Here is a 21,393-nt window from a genome sequence, read left to right on the forward strand (position 1 = left end):
GAACCCCCCACACATTCGCAGGACGGCCGAACACTATTTCATAGGGACTAAGCCCTACTCGGGAGTGTACAGTCGCCCTAGTTGACAGTAATGCTAAAGGTAAAGCGTCAGGCCACGAAAGACCAGTCGTAGCCTGAATCTTTGCTAACTTTAGTTTAAGGGTGCCGTTATACCCTTCAACCAAACCAGCTGACTGGGGATGATTGGCGCTGTGGAATTTCTGATTAATTCCAAGGCCCTTACACACACTCTTCATCACACTACCCACAAACTCACTTCCGTTATCTGACCACACGACTCTAGGCATTCCATACCGAGGAAAATATTCCTTCAGCAGGATTTTCGCAGTAGACAAAGCAGTATTGTCTTTGAGAGGATAGGCCTCGATCCATCGGGAGAATGCGCAAACCACGACTAAAACGTATTTCAGGTTATTGCATCGCTCCATATGGATGAAGTCCAATTGGATCACCTCAAAGGGACATGAAGGGGGAGCAAAACTGCCAGGAGGAGTTGGGGTTCCCTTGCCAGGATTGTACATCATGCACACCATACAATTCTTCACCAGACGTTCAGCACATTTCGTGATACCATCATTCTTCCATACAGGGGACAACAATTTACAAATACCTTTCGTGCTAATATGTGCTAACCCATGCGCCATTGTCACAACGGCCAGCACATACGCGTCCGGTAACATCCATCTTTTCTGATCAGACAAATCAATCCAACAACCATTCGCATCCAACTTTCCCGTACTTTCTTTCCACTTCGTCTTTTCAGCCTCGGTGGCCTCATTCTGAATTGCCTTTACACTCTCAATAGTGTCCTCACACATGCTCGATTCTGTAGGCCACCTAACCGAACTCGTCACATACATTCGAGTGCTAAGGTTCCGGGCAGTCTCCTTAGCAGTCTCATCCGCAAACGCATTACCACGACCAACATCATCCGTCACCTTACGATGCGCACTACATTAAACAATCGCTACTTGTTTAGGCAACGTCAATGCATCCAAAAGATCATTCACAAGCTGGCCATGCTGAATCTTCGTACCATGCGACGTCAAGAAACCTCTCTCTCTCCACAGTCGTCCAAACCTATGCGCGACGCCAAATGCATATTGGCTGTCGGTAAACACATTCACACGTTTCCCTTTCGCTAACACACACACAGCGATCAGCTCTGCAGCTTGGGCAGAATTCTGATTTAATCTTGCAGGCTTAACAACAGTATTCAACGTTACAACAGCATAAGCAGTAGTCACATCGCCATTCGGCAACTTAAAACATGACCCATCCACATACAGCGTACCATCCGGATCTTCCAATGGGGTGTTTTTAAGGTCCACTCGACCTTTTGTTTCTTCTTCAGTCGTCAAGTAACAATCATGTTCTGCTACTACATCTGACTCTGTGCTAATTGGTAACAAAGTTGCCGGGTTCAGAACATTACAACGTTTTATTTGAATGTGGCTTGCCAACAGCGTCAACTCGTACCCAGACAACCTTGCACTCGTCAAGTGCTGAGTTTTCGTACGATTCAAAAGAGTATCGACTGCATGCGGAACCATCACCGTAAGCATATTATCCATAACCAATCCTGCTGATTGTCGGATGGAGACCGCAGCTGCCGCTGTTGCTCTCAAACAACTCGGCAATGCTCTGGCTACCGGGTCCAAGGTCGAGGAAAAATATGCACATGGACGTTGCTTACCACCAAAAGGTTGCGTTAAGACACTCAAAGCACAACCTTCTCTCTCATGAACATATAATGTAAACGGCTTACTATAGTCAGGAGTACCTAACACAGGAGCCGAACACAATGAATCGCGCAGTTCAGAAAAACTTTCCTGACATTCTTCCGTCCATGGTAAAGGAGTCGAAACATCCTTACACGTAAGAGCCACTAATGGTTTCGCTAGCAATGAAAAATTTGGAATCCATTGCCTGCAGTACGACGTGATACCTAGAAAGGCACGCACATCTCTTTGGGTTGTTGGCACAGCCATGCGCGCAATTGCTGCAATTCTCTCTGGGGTCAACCACCTTCCCTCCTTTGACAATAAGTGGCCTAGATAGGTTACTTCTTGACAACAATATTGGAGTTTAGAAGGGGACACCTTATGATTCAACTCACAGAGATGTTGCAGCAGCGACACCGTAGCAATTTTGCAAATGTCCTGAGTATCAGCAGCCACCAATAAGTCGTCGACGTATTGGATTAAGGCCGCACCGACCGGCAACCTAAATGCATCCAGTTGACCCTTCAAGGCTTGACTGTAAATCGATGGACTTTCACAGTAGCCCTGAGGAGCGCGTTTAAACCGGAAGCTGCGTCCACCAAGAGAGAAACCGAAAAGGTCTCTGCTCTCTTCTGCAATCGGGATGCTGAAGAACGCATTCTTCAAATCAATCACCGAAAACCACGATGCAGAAGCTGGAATCAGAGTCAGTAATGCCGTGATGTCAGGCACAACGGGGAACTGAGGAATCACAATTTTATTCACCTCCCGTAAATCGATAACAAAACGATAAACAGGTGGTTTCGAAGGATCAGTACGTTTTAGAATGGGCAACACAGGGCTGTTGCACACGTTTCCCCGTGTTTCTTCAATAACGTCTTTCTCGATCAAATCATAGATGATCGCTAACAGTGCTCGTTCACCATCAAGAGAAATACGGTACTGGGGAATACGTGGTAACCGCACATTAGATTTCAACTGAACAACATAAGGCGAGATATCAAGTAGGCCCACATCGTTGGGACCTGTTGCCCACAAAGACGCAGGAAGAGAACTCAATTCCGGTGGAAGCTTATCGAGAGACAAGTACATGGGAGAGACAACCCTCTCTCCCAACGTAAGCTTTACACCCGCAGGAGAACAATACAAAGTCGCATACAAACGTTTGAGCAAATCCAGGCCCAAAAGATTTTCACCACAACCCGTAGTCAAAATCAACGGAGCTCGGAGCTCACGTGGCCCAATTGTAAGGGGCAAAGGGCGCGAAACTGGATTGCTAACAGGGGCGCCAGAGAATCCAACGGAAACATTTGTTAGGCCAGACAAAGGTGCGCCAGGGAGTTTCGAATGCTTAATGGAACTTTTCGCTGCACCAGTGTCCAACAGAAAAGGCTCAACGACGCCCGATGTAGCAACTGCGACGTAAGGCCCTCTCTGATCAACCGGAACTGATACCACTCCCTCTCCTTGTCTTTGGCTGTCCTAGTAATTACTGTCGTCAGTTCCCTGATCGACGTAATAATCGTCTACATTGTACTGCGCAGATCGTCCTTGCGACGATCCACGTTGATCAAAACAATTATCGGAATTTGATGAGTTATCTGAACGATCATTCTGAGCACCACGACCTCTACCACGTGATGTCTGCTGCGAACCACCACGACCTCCTCTAGATGAGTTACCACTATTACGTTCGTTTAGAACAGGACAATTGAATTTAATGTGACCCTCTTGTCTACAATAAGCACATTGATTGTACCCCAACGAGGATCTTTGGGAAGAGGAGTCATTACGAGTTTGGGATCGGTTCGATTGCGGCTGCGGTCTATTTTGTTGCGAATTATTCTGATTCGAACGTGGAGGATACGCTTGCTGAAGCAACACTTTAGTTTTTAGCTCTTTCGTCTTTTTATCAGCACGGTCGCTCTCTTCTTTCTCTCTATTCTCATAATATTGTGCCGTAGCCAATATCTGAGCTGAAGTAGAAACGGCCCATGCACTTTCCGAATTCTTTAATTTATTGCTCAAATCGGGCAGCAAGTTCGAAACAAATTTATCCACGAACAACCTTTGACCACCCTCAGTGCTCATATCCTGACCACTATGGTCAATGAATGCTTCCTCGAACCTCGTAAAGAAGTCGGAAACACTCTCGTCCTTCTTTTGCTTACAAGCTGACAATTTGTCCCAATTTACCCTCATAGCTGGCATAAGAGTTTTCATTAATGTTATAATTCTTTGAGGAAGATCAACAATCAGCTGGTCGGGTTTAGCAGCAGCCGTTTGTCCGGCATCTGCCGCTACAATGGCAGCCCAAGCACCACCTAATTCATTTGGATGGTTTTCATGACGAATCTTAGCCCATACCGGTTGCGGTACGACATTGCCGAACAACATATCGATATCGGCAAGATTCATTACCGTAGCATCTACGAGCTGCGATAATTCTTTGTAATACCCTGTAGGATTCTTGCGTGGGTCAGGCAAAGATTGCTTCACCTGCAACACTTCCGAGCGTTTCCATGGGAGATGTATCCATACTCTCTGGAAAAACGGCAGGATCGGAGGGTTAGCTGCAGGATTACCTGGCATCCAAACTGGCGGAACTTCACGCATAGGGAACTGACCAGACTCATCTGGCTGTCTTTCAATATCCTCAACAAACAAGTCTTGAGGTATAGGAGTGGGACGAAAAGATAGCAACCGTTCAACGGCTCGTCGAACGTTGGTATCCACTATCAGTCCAGCCGAAAACTGAAGTTGTAAATCAGACAACGCGGTCAGCACCTCGTCAGGTGCGTCGGCCGATATCTGATCACGAAGGACCTTGCACATTTCCTCGAACACAAATCTCTGGGTTGGTATATTGAACTGACAAAACGTGTCGAGTACAATACGTGGTGGATTTCAAAGGGGGTGCGTCATCCAACCCATTGCCATATTATAGAGCGAAGCACGTTCCCTGTTACCAGGAAGCTGACTACGTCTCTGAGGACCATCCGAACCAGCGGACCCAAGAACAGGTCCGAGCGAATGAAAGAAACTAGCCGCAAGAGGAGGATTACGACTACGAGTAGAGGGAGAAGTATAGGACACAGGACTAACAAGTGAAGGAGTAGAAACAGAAGCAACAGCAGGAGTTAATAGAGCAGGAGCAGTAGCGTGAGCAGGAGTATGTGGAAGCGGAGGAGCAGTAGGAATAGCAGCAGACGAAGGAGCAGGAACAGTCGGAAGAACGGGTGCAGGTTGAGGAACAGGCAGAGGAAGAATAGGTGCAGGAACAGGTACAGGGGGAATCACAGGAGCTGCGGTACCCTGTACGTACGGAGGTGGCGATTTCATAAGATAGGACATTAAAGGATCCTCAACTGCCTCATCCTTCTTTTCCGACTCCGTAGGCAAAGCAGGATAGCACTTATCTATAGTCATACGCTGTAATCTGTCAAACACTTCCTTTTCCCTAACCTCCTTATCATGCTGAAACTGCTCTGCTTTCTTTACAATGGTACCAGCACTATCTCTCTGATTTCGCTTAGTCTGTCTGATTTCTTTCTGTCGGGCTTCTTTACGCCACAACCGAAAGGCATCAAACATGGCCGGCCTTGACTTTTTCGCGAACAATTTAACCTCTAGATTATCTAAGATCGGGGCCTCGAAGCTACCATGTGGTGGCCAGCGAAGGTCACCGTCCTTCTTCGTGTATTTGATCCAATAAGCATTAAAAGTAATCGGGCCTAGCCCATGTTTGCTGTACAGTTCATAAGTGGGAGTTCCAACCGGAGGTATCGGACACGAGTCCTCCAGTCGGGAATCCGTACCACAAGGTCTGAAACAACTAAACAAAGTACTGCGACCAGGCATCTTGCACACTAGCCGAGTTTCACAAACTTCAAGGGTTACGGGATTTACCAAGTCCCAGCAAAGAACAAAACCCTCGGTTTTTGGCGGCTGCAGTCGTCAAACAACACAACAAAGTACCAAGAACTACAAATGCAATGGAACCATGCAACCACTAAGTAACCACAACCAAGAACTCTGGGAGCGACCCACAAATACTTAATTCAAAGATCGATGGCGTCTCCAGGAAGGCCCGTCAATCGTCTCGCTATACCAAGGTCTACGCCAGGCGCCAAAACAGGTCTACAGTCAGGGCAGCAGTCCGTCGCAGCCGTCAGGAGGCGGGAATCTTCGCGGGAAAAGTCTTCGGGCCACTTATCTCGACAACAGGATCGATGAAGCGGAGTGCACCTTCCCTTGGAGATTTCACACGAAGTTCCTCACGATCGTCGGGCTTGGACCGGTACCACTGATGCAGCCCCATGTTGGGCGCCAACTGAAGGACTGGGTTATTTAAGACCCAGCGGTGCCAGGGCACAACACCTGAAACCTTCGTGGGTAACCTGCTCCGGCGTACGAATGACAGAGACACGGGACACTTCCTTCGGCGTCAAAGATTCAAGGTTTATTTGCTGCAGGGAACACAGATATCACGACAAGTACAACTCGTGCAACTTGGGGAGACTGCTTCAAATTGGTTCTGTGGATCGCTCCTTTTATACAAATTTTACCCATAGGACAACATGGTACACAAAGGTTTACAACCTGGTTCCCACCATTATCCCCCAGAGGGGTCGTTTTGGTCACTTTGATACACATAAGGTCCGGAACATAAGTGCGGAAACATTTGGCGGTTCCCAACTGTAAAAACCCATCTTCCCAACATTAGTGCATTCCAATCAGCAGTAAAACAGATCAAAATAGGAACAAAGACAGGTGCAGGAAGACGGAGACAGTGGGGAGATCGGAAAGGGTGTAAAAGGGGAGGTATCGGGGAAACACGAGATGCAGGCATCAAAGGGACGTGCCTAATGAGATGCACGGCTGAGACAATAAACCGGCACGGCGAGATGAGCCTCGAGCGGGGCCATCTGCCTTACAGTATCATCCCCCTCGTCATAAAGACACTTACAAAGGACATGTGTCTTCCGCAAATATCTTGGGAGTCCCAGGGTCGCGAAGCGGACAGCGTCCGTTCGCTGGCTACTTGAGGGCAAGAGACAAAATGGATGCCGTATCTAAGATGGAACCCGTGGGTACAGATGAAAAACCCACCTAACAAACAAACGGTTTAAGTTAGCACAGCGAAACTGCGCACACTTACTAAACTCGTCATTTGCGGTTCATAGATACCAGACTCGACCATATTCGTGCGAGTCGAAAACACCACTTACAATTGTCACGGAACCTCACTAACACATATCATCAAAGTGAAAATACCCAGGGTTTGTCTGAGTGAGTGACCAACACAACACCCTTGCATACTATGGTAATCTGTGAGATTTATGTAATAAAATTCCTGTCAGTAGCCTTTTTTATGTAGATTAATAATCTACTTTTAAATGTTTGCTGACTTTACCCTAGGCTTTTTTACAATAAATACGTCAGCCTACTGTCTTTATCATAACATTTCATCATAAAATGATCAGGTCTATAACCATAATCATTGGCTTGCCCCATAACCAATTTAGTTCTGCTGTATTGATTATAAGCTTTTCCACAAGTCCAAAAATACAGTACTATCACTATTTTTACTGAAAGCATGTAAATTCGGCCTAACCAAATCCTGTACTTGGGAGAACCAGCAAGCGGGGGAATTCTAAGCCCTTCTCGCAGTAGTACTCTGAATGAGGTTTTTTCTTCATCTCCTAAGGTTAGGTGTTTGCTGCCCTTTCAAGCCATACCTAAAAGTCCATTTAGGTTAATGTAGCCCTGGAGGATGTATGTCGTTACTACGCATGCTTTTCCAATGCATGCCTTTACCACTCAACTTTTACAAGGCAAGTCGTTACAACGACATGCGTTGGGGGCGCTGGATAGTGAATAGTTTAATTTACTATTCCAACTCCAGTCCCCGTGGATAGTAGGGAAGGTTTTGGATAGTAAATTAAACCATTCCCTATCCTACAGCGCCCCCCAGCGCACGTCGCTGTAACGACTTTGTTGTAAAGGTTGTGTGGTAAAGGTAGTGCGTGGTAAAAGTTGCGTTGTAAACGCTGTTCCCCAGCCCTGGACATCCCATCCGGCTATCAAACTTGCAACTTCAAATCTGAAGTCTAAATATAATGATGGAAGTGGAGTATGCTAACTGGAAAACAGCAATACATTCCTCTTGACTGGCTCACTCCCATCGGTGGTTCTGCGAGATAAACAAACACCATGAATTGTTGATTTATTTAAGACACTTAACAGCATTCCAGGGGCCCTGTGTGAAAGGTCAAGCTCAGTCTAACCCACTGTAAGATTGATCCTTTTATGTGTTAGAGAGACCTCTCTAGGCAGCCATAATGCTGCCTACTCAGGCAGCTGAATAAACAAACAAAATCATCACAACTGCGTGGAGGGGAAGCACTTTTTTCTGTGAAAGCACACAACGTTTGCACAATCAAAAGTTGTGCTCCTGTCCACCGACAGGTGACTGAAGCCAAAGCCCTGTCTCCATTGTACTACTGAAAGATCTTTTTTAGATTGATCACACAAGGTTTAGCTACTGCTGTGCTGTCAAATCAGGCCTAAAAGCTCACTCATGCGTACAAGGAGCCAGTCTGCTATGCAAAAATATCAACAATTAAGTTGTTAGTCCCTCATGGCCTATGTTGTATAATCTTATAATCTGTATAATATAGTGTTACCCATAGAAAACTCTTTTTGGTATGAAAGCAGAGTCATGGATTTGTATCCGTGGAACTGTAATGTAACCAACAAACATTGTCAGAGAATACACTTCAATTTCTAGCTTGATTCCTGAATGAATGATATTGACCATTCATCCCATGATCTGACACTTGCCATCAATCAAGCGCAGCGTTTGTAGCAAAGCCAGCCGATAGAACCTGTTTTGGACACACATCATGTAGTGTAGTTCCTATTTTCCCAATAGGCTCTGCACATTGGAATAACATAAACGATAGTTTAGACGTAGGACTGAGGTCGACTAGGTCTCTATTGAATATGTTAGACTTAATTTAGGTTTGCCAGCTAGCTCAGAGGTCACTAGAAACTTTCTCGTTACAACGACATGCGTTGGGGGCGCTGGATAGTGAATAGTTTAATTTACTATTCCTACCTAGAATAAGGAATATATCTCCAGAGTCGTGCGAAAACAATAGATAGCTATTTCACTCAGTCAATCGTGCATACTTAGTTTCACCAGAGTGCAGAGAAATAGAGAGACGGGCGTTTTCAATAAAAGGTGTTATTTATTGAGCAGCCTTCTTTCTCATGCAAGAGAAATTAATTGCCACACTTGCAATACCTGTTATAAAGTAAAGTGCGTACAGTAAAAGGAGTATTATGAAATAATACTGTAAAAGCATTGATATGGTTTCTGAGCCATATGATACTTAAAAGGTATAACATATATACAGTTACATAAAATGATAAAAGTTTGACTAAACGTACTCAACTGGTGCTTCTAAATACGTCTACCCCGATGTACCTAACCTAAGCCTAGTACATGGGAAGGATTAAATGAGCTGCAGTTTAAGTTAAGTTAGTTTTTGCCAAGAATCTGACTCAAGAATTCTCTAAGGATCTAATCAGCTCCGTACCTTGGTTTTAGAATGAAGGAGGTCTTGTATCTCGCTCTCAGGACTCGATCTCCCAGTAACCCGCAAGGGTGACTGGAAACACTGGAGCTGGATTTTCTCGGCAGGAGAAAAAGACAGCGTCTTTCTCAGTGCGTCAAATGGGAGGGACGGTTTCCTTCGGCACTCGCATCAGCTGGGCTTCGGATAAGTAGATAGCCGCTCTGCTCCACACCACCGTGTGTTGCTTAAGGCAAACGCTGCTATATTTATACCTGGAAGGTACTGTGTTTGACAAAAGGTTGGACATAAGACGTCAATAAAAGATGTCACTAAGAACTGGCCGTTCTTTCAGTGCTCGCAGGAGTTCTAGGACAAATCAAAACATAAGCATGGGGAATTCCTAGGTTGCTGGAGGTTTGGTTTGTTGAAAGAACTCGTTGTACTTTCTAGGAGTCTAAGGAAGTAGCCTTGCCGTATTTGGTTTGCATTGGCTATTACTAAATATGGATTTGATTCTTATTCCTTTTATAAGGGTATGATTTGTTATAACCACATAAGGGCATAAACCAGGATTATTTAATTAGGGTCCTAGATATGATCACAACAATCAGGGCAAGACTTTCCCTCTCCAGGAGATGATCCAGGCCTTTAACGAGTCTGTGCTTTACTTTCATGATAGTAGGACAGCTTCAGAATGTTAGTTACAAGAGTCCTACCACCACATAGTTGCACAAGGAAGGCAATTACATGAGGGTCAGATATACATATTTCCCTAGTTCTTTTACATGGCAAGTTAACACCTTCGCTGCGGCAGCTTTTCCCGCTGTGTGCGGGAAATTTTGAAAAGCAGCTTTAACATGACGAGCTCAGCTCGTCATTCGCATATGACCACCGTGGCTGATGACGAGCTGAGCTCATCATCAGCAGCGAAGGGGTTAAACAATCACACTTCTCCAGGGTCTCTGCTGCTAGGTTTAAAATCTCTGCATTTGGTTCTGGGGCTAATGTTAGTTCCCTTATACCATGAGTTAGGAGAGGATAGAAATACTTCCCAATATGATTGAACTCCACCTAAATAGCCATGAAACCACAACACTATTTTGCCTCTACAATCAGGAAAACACATTCATGTTCTGTCTTTGATGATCTTTGTGAGGAAATAGCTATTTGCAGGTTCACTCCCACTTTTTGCCTCACTTTTGACTTTTAGGTCCAAGTGCAATGACTGTTGTGCACTTGGCCCTGCTGACTGGGCCTCAGTGCCAATGGTTGGAACCTTCAAAGTGTTTGTTTAATTGGCATATACTCAATTGGCATATGCTAACATACTTATATGTCCCTAGTATATTCTACCAGGGGTCCCCAGGACCCTCTAAGTTAAATGTCCTACATGTACTGTGTTACCAATTGTGCTCCAATGAGTGTGACAAAGTTAAGCCTTTCTCCTAGTCTGCCACTGTAGCCAGGTAGAGCAGTTTTAAGCTGCTGACACAGCTATGCCGTTTTAAAGTAATGGCAAAGCCCAACCCCTTCATTTTAATATACATAAATCATCCCTAAGGTAGGCCTAACGAGGCCTAAAGCAGGATACTGTATATATTAAAATGTAGGTCATATCCTGACTGTAAAAACCCCTCCTTTTCATTTTTACTGTAGACAACCAGTAGGCCCTTTGAAAGCGGTGAGACAAGTGAAGTGCCCACCGCTTTTCAAAAAACAAAATAAAACACCCACTCCTTCCACAAGTCCAAAATAAAACACCCCCTCCCTTCCCCACAAAAGCCCATAATAAACAACCCCTCCCTCCAAAGCCTAAAATAAAACAAGTACACTAACGTTTAAAATAAATAAAATATAAATAAATGGCAGTTACCCCATGCTGCAGTTCTTCTCAGTGTTCTGAATCTGCAGTCAGCTGTGGAACTCCTCTAACCAATCCAGATGCTGCTCTCATGCTATTAACACGCATGGTAAAAAAGCACCAGGATTGGATGGAGCGGGTTGGCTGGACGCTTCTTTAGGCCCTGGTGGTCTGTACTCGGTCTCCACCCAGTTCTCAAAGACAGCTCGAGATGGAGAGCTTCAAACTGCGCATTCCACCCTGCCAAACTGAGATGCACACTTTGGAGCGTCTGGCTAGAAACTGCCAGTTCTCCATGCTTTTATTCGGCAGCTGAGGTCACGCTCCGCACCTCTCTTGGCTTGAGAGCACTGCGATATGCACATCGGTAAAAAATAAAATGGCAAATAAATAATTTCAATGGCAGTTAATTTTTTTACATGCTTCCCCGCCTTTATGCAGAATCTGCCTCTGGGTTCTAACTTTTGAAAAGGACTACTAAATATGATACTTTAAGGTATCAAAAGACTTGTTGCATTAAACCCCGCTTGATGCTCAAGTCGAATTTAATATAACTTTTAAGACAATGGCAACTTTAGAAAGTTGACATTCTGTTGGCCAAATCTTTTCAGTAACTGTTTACAGTTGCTGACCACGAGACAGCCTTCTGCCCTCCTTTGTGAAGGCGTGAATGACCCCCAGGAAAGAACACAACGGGCCTGTCATTGCAAGAGATGTAACATTTCCCTGTCAGTAAGGCCAAATAGGGTGTGAGCCTAAAAGACGAGCTTCAAAGGGGAAGCAGCCTTTGAAGGGCAAATGATTGACAGACACAAGAGGGGCTGCTATTTTGTTCTGGTATATAGGTTGGTGTAGTGGACAGAGAGGGGGAAACAGTTGCCAAACCAGTTTTCGTCTGGGCTTGTTCCTTTCAGGCAGCCACACCTTCGGGCAGGCTACCAAGCGCCACACACCGAGAGAGGGGTTCTGCCATCTTGGGAGTGAGCAGAATTTTGCAATCTGGGATAGGTAGATGCCATATTTTGCCAGTATTCATCATCAAGCACAAGGGGCATTTATAGCCCATTGACTATTAGTCACGTCTTCCATGAAGGCAAGTTTATTGACCATAACAGTGGCACCCAGACCTCAGATCAAGTCTACACAAGGGAGAAAACTGAGGAAGGACTGCTGTGCTGTTCTCTAGTTCTGCGTCAAAGACTGGACTGCACCTGCTGTTCCCTGGGCTAGCGAAAAGAGGACTGTACCTTTCGTGCCCTGCTCCAGAAAAAAGAAAATCCCGGGCCACAGCCAGAAGAGCTGATTCCAAGAGTCAGCTGTCTGACTTTGTGTTAGAGATCCAGGGCCACCAAAGCTGAAGAAACTTGCCATGGCAAGTTGGTAGCTACAACGGCTTGATCAACAGTGACACTTGAGCACAGCCAGGGATACCGAGTCACGACACTCAAAAGTTGCATCCGAGTCTGCTGGATCTTGGAGAGTCAGAGTACAGTTTGGTTGCCCAAGATGAACACTTGTCTCATTAAAGGGGACCACTGGTTTCGCCTTAACCAGAGACCAGTAGACTAGTAGCAACTATTTTTTGTCTGGACTTCAACTGGACTACGAAGGACATCAACCCATCAGCTCAAAGCTACCCCACCAGGTTCGTGGACCGAGGGGTGGCCACAGGAAGACCCATGTCACGGGATCATCATCCTCCGCATTTTTCAGCATCTTTAGCATCCTGTATCCCTTGCATCAGGCCCTCTCTATTGATGTCTATGGCAGGTTTGGCCAGAGAGCCTGAAACTGGACTAGAAAGTGATTTAACTGCAAGGTAAATGTCTTACCAAGTCTTATTGGCCCCTGCAACGTGCTCCCTTTGTTTGATTTTGGTTATGTTGGTGTCTAAAAATGAATACAAATGAGAGCTATTTTCTTATAAATTGCAGTTGGATTTCATTTGTGTCTTATTTCTTCATTATTCAACAGTTTGGGTACTTCTAAATGCTTTGCAATTGTTTCTTTAACAAGGCCTGACTGATTGAAGCCACAGCTACCCGGGGTTAAGCTAAAGGTTTGCAAAAGAGCCTGACTGTACCCAAGATGGGTTTGTGAGTTTATTACATGGTGAGGCTGCACACTACATAATAAACAGCTTTTCTCACAATTATGGTGACTCCACAGACTCTTTTGTATGGTAAAAAAATGGTAACAGAATCATGTAGGGCCCGATTCACAGAACTAATCTGAGGCAAAATCCTAAACGTTCTCCTTTTGGTATTCACAGAATGCACTTACTACTTTTGGTTAAACTTACTACTTTTGGTATTCACAGAAGGCATCTAGTAGTAGTAAACTTAGTTTACTACTACTTAATGGAACTTACTACTTTGGTATTCACAGAATCCACTTACTACTTTTGGTTAAACTTACTACTTTTGGTATTCACAGAAGGTGACTATCAAAAGTAGTAAGTTTAACCAAAAGTAGTAAGTTTAACCAAAAGTAGTTAGTGCATTCTGTGAATACCAAAAGTAGTAAGTGTCTTCTGTGAATACCAAAAGTAGTAAGTTTAGGATTTTGTTTCAGATTAGTTCTATGAATATGCTGTTTTAGCCTCTTTATTAAAATTAATTTTTTTTTAAACGCCTTACCTATCAATCTGGCCAGCTATTGGCCTGGCAGTCATCACTGGCAGCATTTAGAATCTCTGAAAAAAAATCAGTTTCTGTACATATTTAAAAATAAATACAGACAGGAAAATAAATGGTTTGTGCCTGTATTTATTTGTAAAAATCAGTAAAAACGGAAAACAGGGAGCCTTAATTATAGGGAAAGCCGTCCCTCAAAGGCAATAAGAGTACCAGAAATCGAGTAATGGCATATGCTATTTATAGTGCTTAGAAACACCGAAAATGTGGTAGATAGTGCTATATAAAAAAAACAATTTATTATTATAGTAAAGGAGGTAGGGAAGAGTAAATGCGAACAGAATCGAGGAAGGAGACAAGGGAGGCCATTCCTGCTTTTCTTTTCTTTTGGAGCCAGAGAATGATTCTGTTCTAACTAAACCAGGCTTGTTTTGCTCTTCTCTTTCACGGAGACCACTGGCCTGCCCGGTACATTCCTCTTTTTCTATTCTTCTTATGGTTAGAGTTTGTGAATCGTGTCCTGGTCAGTTCTGGGTAATTCTTCTCTTCCATCGTGTTTATCATCCTGCCTAGGTCAGTACTGCTTCTCTCTTTTCTCCTTTCATAGAGTTTACTAGTCCTTTCCCGACCAGTCCCTATCTCTCCTCAGAAATAATCATTCCTGCACCCTGGCTAGTCCTTCTGCATTCATTTCCCCTTCCAAACAGTTTACGGTAATGCTCAAGCCAACAGGACTGTCATTTGCATTCGGTGCATCACTAGAAAGAATTTTCTGTTGGAATTTAGCTAATTTATTTTCTTAAGATTTGACATGAAACTCAAGTGACTAGAGGTGATTCAGCTCACCATGCGGCGCTATACAATACATACTTTGTTACTTTTTTGCCTTGGCTATATTTTCCGTTTATTGTATTTTGCTGATGTAAACTATGTTACAGTGAACGCTGGTGGAAACCAATTGAGTTCTGTGAAAAGATTCATTGTATTATTTTGGAGGGAGGGGGGAGTACAAAAAATGTTTGAGAGTTAAAACGGGAGACCATTTGAAATTGTGTGCTCTTTAACAATGTGTGAAGCTTTTTGCAATAACATATTCTGTTTTGTTAAAGAGTTTAGGGAAAATTACTGTACAATTTTTTACAAAGAAAAAAAATAGATTCAGGACACATCCTACTTTGCTCCCAACCCAAAACTTAGTCTACACAGAAGCGGTTAGGTGGCTAACATAGTGACTGACATGCACTGTGCTTCAGGTTTGCACATTGCCGAGGGAAGTGCGCCCACAGACAGCTTCTTGCTGTACATGGAGAAATAAAATGAGAGGGAACATTGGTTAGGGGCCAGCATTTGTTAACCAGGTGAGTTAGAGAAAACTATTTTACCTTCAGAGATGGAGGCTCTAAACTAGCTGGAGGACCAGCCCAATAGTCCTTTATAAAATGAGCACACCCTTCCTTTGGAAGCTATTGCTAATGGTAAGTATGGTAGGTGCACTCCTTCCATCAACCTTTGTCAATTCCCAACAACCTAACCCCAGATGGCTCCATGTTCCACCTGACTAGGTGACTGTTTATTTGTCATTCACTGTGAATGCGGCTCATACAGATAGCAAAGCATACTCCTCTAGAGATATATTGCAACGTTTGAAGCTCACAGAAATACATTCGATGAGTTGTCTTTCCACAGCTCTGGTATCCTCCGAGCACTGTAATAGACCTCTCTGCCAGAGAAGCAGCCACGTTTTCTAGATTACTGAAGCACTGTTTTGCCACATTGGGCCGAAGTGCACGGAACGAACCACATTTGACTCACTATAAGTGTGAAAAAGGCCGCTTTTATTGAGGACCAGTGCACCTACCACAACATACCTTGGCCTTTGCATCTAACTATGCAGAATACATCTACATATCCACCTTCCCCCCACCCCTAATGTTTTCCCCAAACACAATTGCAATTTATTTAACATACCCCAAATTAATCAATAACTTTCACCCCTTTAAAAACTTTGTAACCTGCTTCTCAACCAATCAATCTAAAGATCTACCTACTCGATCAATAACTGTTAACCCTTAAACCCTTTAACCTCTTCTCTAACTAAGTATAACCTACCTAACATCATTACCTACCTGTGCCCAACCAAATATTAAACAGAAACAAACTGGCCAAAATAGGCAACCGACGCCACACACCTGCTTCAAGCAACAACCAAACTACATATTATTTTCCCCCTGATGCACCTGTACCTAATGACAATGTGCCAAGAAAAATATTTACCGTAGAGAAAACCAACAACCACCTATTCCCATAAAAATCGGGTAGGCAAAAACTTTCCCTAACTACGGAGATTTGGGCAGCCGTGTCAACTTCCGAAATGTTGACAGGGGCCCCGAAATGTCCGTCTATATACCCCCCCCCCAGCCCAAAAGTAGCCCAACCGATAGCCCAATTGGGCTCGGGCCACACCACTAGACCCAAAAATCCCTGCCGGTCGGCTGCCCCCCCAAAGCCCCTTTAGCAAAGCCTTATAAAAAAGAATTTGGTTTGACATAAAAGTTTCTGTCCTCCTGGAGAGTATGTCAGTCTGCCACACCCCAAACTCTTGATTCTTTTCTCCTCAACTTCCATCAGTCTTTTACAGAGATATTGTTGTCCTATATGACACTCACATCCTCCTACACTAATACATTATAGTTCTAGGCTTGGTGGATGAGATTCAAAGTCTCTAGTTACTGTTAGATTATAACTTTCTCTTGAGCTCCGTAACCAGGAAATATCTTTCTAAACTTTTATATTTCAAGTGTGCTCTGAGATTATGCTCTGATCAATCCTAAGAGTTTAGTTCTACTCTTGTTGCCATTTGACAAGCTATGGCGCAAATATGATGAATGTGTGCAGGTTATCATCCAAGATCTTGCTTTCCAATAGGATTTTGCAATGTGTTACCCAGAGTGGAGACTGCCTGAGGGCATTCATGCTCACAACACCCGAAAATAAAGACCGACAAAGCTTATGAAAAGCATTTTGGAGATCTGTAGGGTAGCCAAATGGGTCCACCAACACTCCATCTATACAAACCACCCTCTGGATGAAAGTGTGAGTTAATAAATCCGTTAGATCTCTTCATGCCTAGATAAGCTGTTCTCATCCTTAAAGAATTCTCTATTTGGAAATTCAATTGTGGCGAGGAACATCATTTCAGAAAAAGAAAAAGCTACCTGTTAGATTTCTGAAATTTCTTTCTCACAGGCTCCTCTCCATCACTAACGTTCATCCATTTTTAAAAAAAAACATATTTTATTGTTTTACATCACAACAGTCAAGTAATCTACTGTGCAATCAACAATTACCCATCTAAATCCCTTCACATTAACCAATTGACCCAATTACTATACCATCTAACTTGCCATTGAACGGACCATCACTGCATTCACAATAATGTGGACTAATCATTCTTCACTAACGTTCACCCATCACCTTCAACTCAACTTTGGCCATACTGTTAAGTAGATTTTTTTCCTTTTATTGTCTTTGTTAGTGGTTGTATTTATAGGATGATATACCCTCACTGAGGGCTATATCAGTCACTAAAGCCCCTCTCCTGAGATACTGAGTTATTGCCTGAACCCTAGGTAAGGACCTTTAATAAGAGAGAGGGATTTTAACGGCTGGTGCTACCAAGGCATGATGGCTATAGAGCTGTTATACATCCACCCTGCGGGGTTTAATGTTCTAGTTGAACAGAGAGAAACAGAAAGACAAATATTGGAATGTTGCAGCGAATGCTTTCACCAGCTATCATTCGCCCTCTGCTAATCTACTGTCTTCAATACAGCTCCGTATTTTCCAGTGTTCTAATATAGAGTAAATCATACTATTGATCTATTTTTCAAATGAGTATGTTCTCTGCAAAATGATTAATAATAATTAATATCTTGCTTTTAAGATGGCGACTTCAAACGGAATAACAGACCCATGTCCAGAAGACTCACTCACTGTTCGAATGCCGTCAGTCGTCTTACCGATTGTGTCTGTCGCCTCTACAAGTACCGTGATCCCTCTGCATAGGAGATTGTTGACACATCGACGAGCCAAGGAACAGCAAAGGCTTCATAATGATATCATGTGAGTCAGTTATCAGTAAAAGAACTACATGTTTTAAATGTTCATAGGCGTTGCTGCCGTACGGGCAATCAACCCTTCCTAAAGCTAAACTTGCAAAACGTATGGGACAGGCTATGCGTGTCAATTCACCAAAATGCCAGGGGTAGTGGATGTGACGTTATATACCCTTTGACTTCAATAACATCACAGGAAGTGATATCACATCAGCCGTGACCCTGATTTTTTCCAGGAAGGCAAGTCACATGACCTAACATCATAATTGAGGATTTGCATTGGATAGTATCACAGAGTAACGCAAAGTTGTGCAATGTGCTGATTTGCATTATTTTGTATTAAGGGGATTTTCCATATACAGTGCATGAGGATTCCATGCAACCACCATGGGTTTTGACGCAAATCTCCATCTGCAAACATTGGTAGAGTGGAATTTCCACCACTATCCTGAGCCTCTTCGGGGCAGCGAGGAGACATTTTTAAATGTCCTCTTGTTTTTCCAACTTTGCATATGTGCTCTATTGTACAGCACATGTACAATGTGAGAAAATCCTTAATGTATAGTTTTTGTACTGGAATTAAACCCTGACAGTAGAAAACCTATGCTTCAGAGAATGCACACACAAGGGTGTGTGCTATGGTACATGGCTGACAAAAGTGTGCCAGCGCATTGGGAGAGAACAAATGGGGCAGCGTTGCCTTGATTCAAGGAATAGTAAATCTGGAGCTCAATCTCACACAATCTCACTCTCAACCTGTCACTTGACTTTCATTAACTTTCACTCGCACACACATGCTTATACATACTAAAACATTCTCTCTCACATTTTCACATCCCTTTAACTTGAACACACTTTTAAAACCATTTTTACTTACCATAGCTGCCACCATAGGTCCAAAGTGTGCTCTATTTTTATTACACTAATCATGAATAACAGGCTAGCAATAAGGAATACAGAGCCCCACGTGCTCTTGGAACTGATTTTGACACCCCTGAGGCCAGGAGTTGGAAAGACAGTGCCAGGGTTCACAAAGGGCAAGCCACAGGTTAAAGCTGTGACCCCTGGTCACCTCCAAATGTCTTCCACGGGAAAGGGAAACTTTTTGAATGCTTTCTAAAATGGTGAATAAACAAAAGAAAGTGTTGTGTGGTGTTGTAGTAGAAAATGTACATGCCATTGTTTGTTGGACTATCTTAGATAATTTCTTGGTCTTTCTCTTTAATGTTTATTAAAACATACGTTATTTTGGCTTTAAATTGAAGACAATCGAGCACTTTCCACTATATTGATTTTTCATGCCTAGAATATATCTGAATTAAAATGAATTTTTAGAGCCATGGTATCTTCTCGAAAACTTTGTTGAACTGCCAAAATACAGCAGTGAAAATTAACTTCTTTTGTGATGCATAAATACTGGGCGAGCAGCGAAGGACGTTATGATTATATGGGTGACTTTTGCGTGAAAGAATATTTATGTCGAGTACTCTTGTTGCTATGGATACAGTTTTGCCTTTTTACTAGGATATTCATAGTGTATAGGTGTCTGTTCTGTCACGTCGGTGCACCATAGGCCTAGAATTTGCAACTGAAAGTTGTTTTCTGGTTTCTTTCTGGGTGTCACTGTCCAGATCAGATTACTGCGGTTAGACTAGGAAGAACCAGCCTATATCCTTCTTTGCCTTAATGAAGTGGGAATGTACAGAAAATTAATTGATCAATGGTGTGCTTATGTCCTCTGCCACTGGATAGAGAGATGAAGAAGATAGACTCTTCACATGTCCTGAGATCAGAGTGGCTACATAGGAATTCTAGGTGAGACTATTTTGACGCCTAGGGAGTGACACTAGCTGTAGAAATCAGCCATGAGGTACTGAAATCCAGATACTAATGAGAGCTCTTTGTGCAGGACAAAAAATATGCAATTACTACTTTACATTCTTAGTGTAATTTAGCGAAAATGTAGTAGGGAAGCTAAGGAGCAGGAAGCTTCCATGGTGCTATAATGCATATTTGGAGGGATTGATGTGACTGTCTGTGACCAGCCAATAAAGTTCTTCGGCTGGCTCTTATTAAAAAGGGGCCTTTAATGGTATAATGTAAGGTTCTAAACATTAAACAGTCTCGGTAGCGCATTAAATTGCAGAGAATGTGAAATCCAAGAACTGTACCAGCTCCATATAAGTGTGAGTACATGTTGCAGGACACAAATAATACTAAGCTAGTTCTTAGATAGAGTTAGATTGGAAGCACATTGAGCTGTCCAAACTCTGCTCTTGCTACTTTATGGAACAATATTGTAGACAGAGCATAGGTTCAAAATCTTAATGACTTCAAGTCTCTGTTGTTTTATGCTTGCGGGACCAGCACATCTATCTTACATCTTTATTTTTCTAGTCTTACTGAGACATGCTACATACTGGGTCACTGTCTCACCTTCAGCTCTAAGCACTCAGAGGTTAACATATTTGATGCAATGGATATCTTTGTTATGCATGGCTCTCATAGAGAGCCAATAGCATGAATGACTGGATTCTAAATCCAGTAATTCATTTCTATGACATAGCAATAGTGGATAATAGAATTTGTTACTCACTGTTGCTACATCATAAAGGTATTCCAGGACCTACCTTGCTTGAAGACATGAGAAACTACCCAGAGTTTTCTGCTTCTTTTTTCAATCAATCAAATATTTGTAAAGCGTGCTACTTACCTGTGAGGGTCTCAAGGTGCTGGGGGGTGGGGGGGGGGGGGGATGCTGCCACTGCTCCAATAGCTAGGTCTTGAGGAGTCCTCTGAAGGTTAGCAGGTCCTGGGCCTGCCGTAGGAGGATGGGGAGGGTGTTCCAGGTTTTGGCGGCGAGGTGGGAGGACCATCTGCTGCCGGAGGTCACTCTTCGGATACGGGGGACGGTGGTGAGGACGTGGTCGGCGGAGCGGACTTGGATAATTTATGTGGCATTCTATGCCTGAAAGGTTATTAGTTTGACGTCTACAGGTGCTCCCTTGTGTCGGGACAAAGCTAAACCTCTCTGAGAAGCTATAATAGTGAAACATGTGTCAGGTGTTGTTTTCATTCATTCTAGGTTGGCTTGGATGGTATTTTACCAATCCAAAGCTGTAATAATATGCCTAGAGTGGTATAAGACTTTTGTCATTTTACAGACGACTTGGATGGCAAAGTGCTAATCCTATGCTTAACGACTTTGCTGTAGAGATGGCAAACAACTTTGTCCCTTTCTATCTCGGCATGGATGGCACAGTACTAATCTTACACTTAAAAACTTTGATAGAAAAACAGACATTTGAGGTGAGAAAATTTACAGTGTTGCTGGTGTTGTAGGATGCTCCATATAGGAGTTGCTCTCCACCTAAACTTGGGAACTACTCAGAGTTTTTTGTTTCTTTTTTGCATAATTTATGTTGCACTCTATGCCTGAAAGGTTATTGTT

General features: G+C 43.3%; 1 protein-coding gene across 1 annotated transcript in view; it reads left to right on the top strand.

Moving 5' to 3' along the window:
- DNAH12 (dynein axonemal heavy chain 12) overlaps nucleotides 1–21,393 on the top strand; it is a 1,291,066-nt gene that overhangs the window by 22,371 nt on the left and 1,247,302 nt on the right. The window contains exon 2 of the mRNA XM_086939114.1: nucleotides 17,771–17,949. Within this exon, the coding sequence (XP_086795240.1) occupies nucleotides 17,771–17,949 (179 nt within the window). The remainder of the gene's footprint in view (nucleotides 1–17,770; nucleotides 17,950–21,393) is intronic.

This window comes from Lissotriton vulgaris, chromosome 9 (genome assembly GCF_964263255.1).
Source record: "Lissotriton vulgaris chromosome 9, aLisVul1.2, whole genome shotgun sequence".
Classification (NCBI taxonomy): domain Eukaryota; kingdom Metazoa; phylum Chordata; class Amphibia; order Caudata; family Salamandridae; genus Lissotriton; species Lissotriton vulgaris.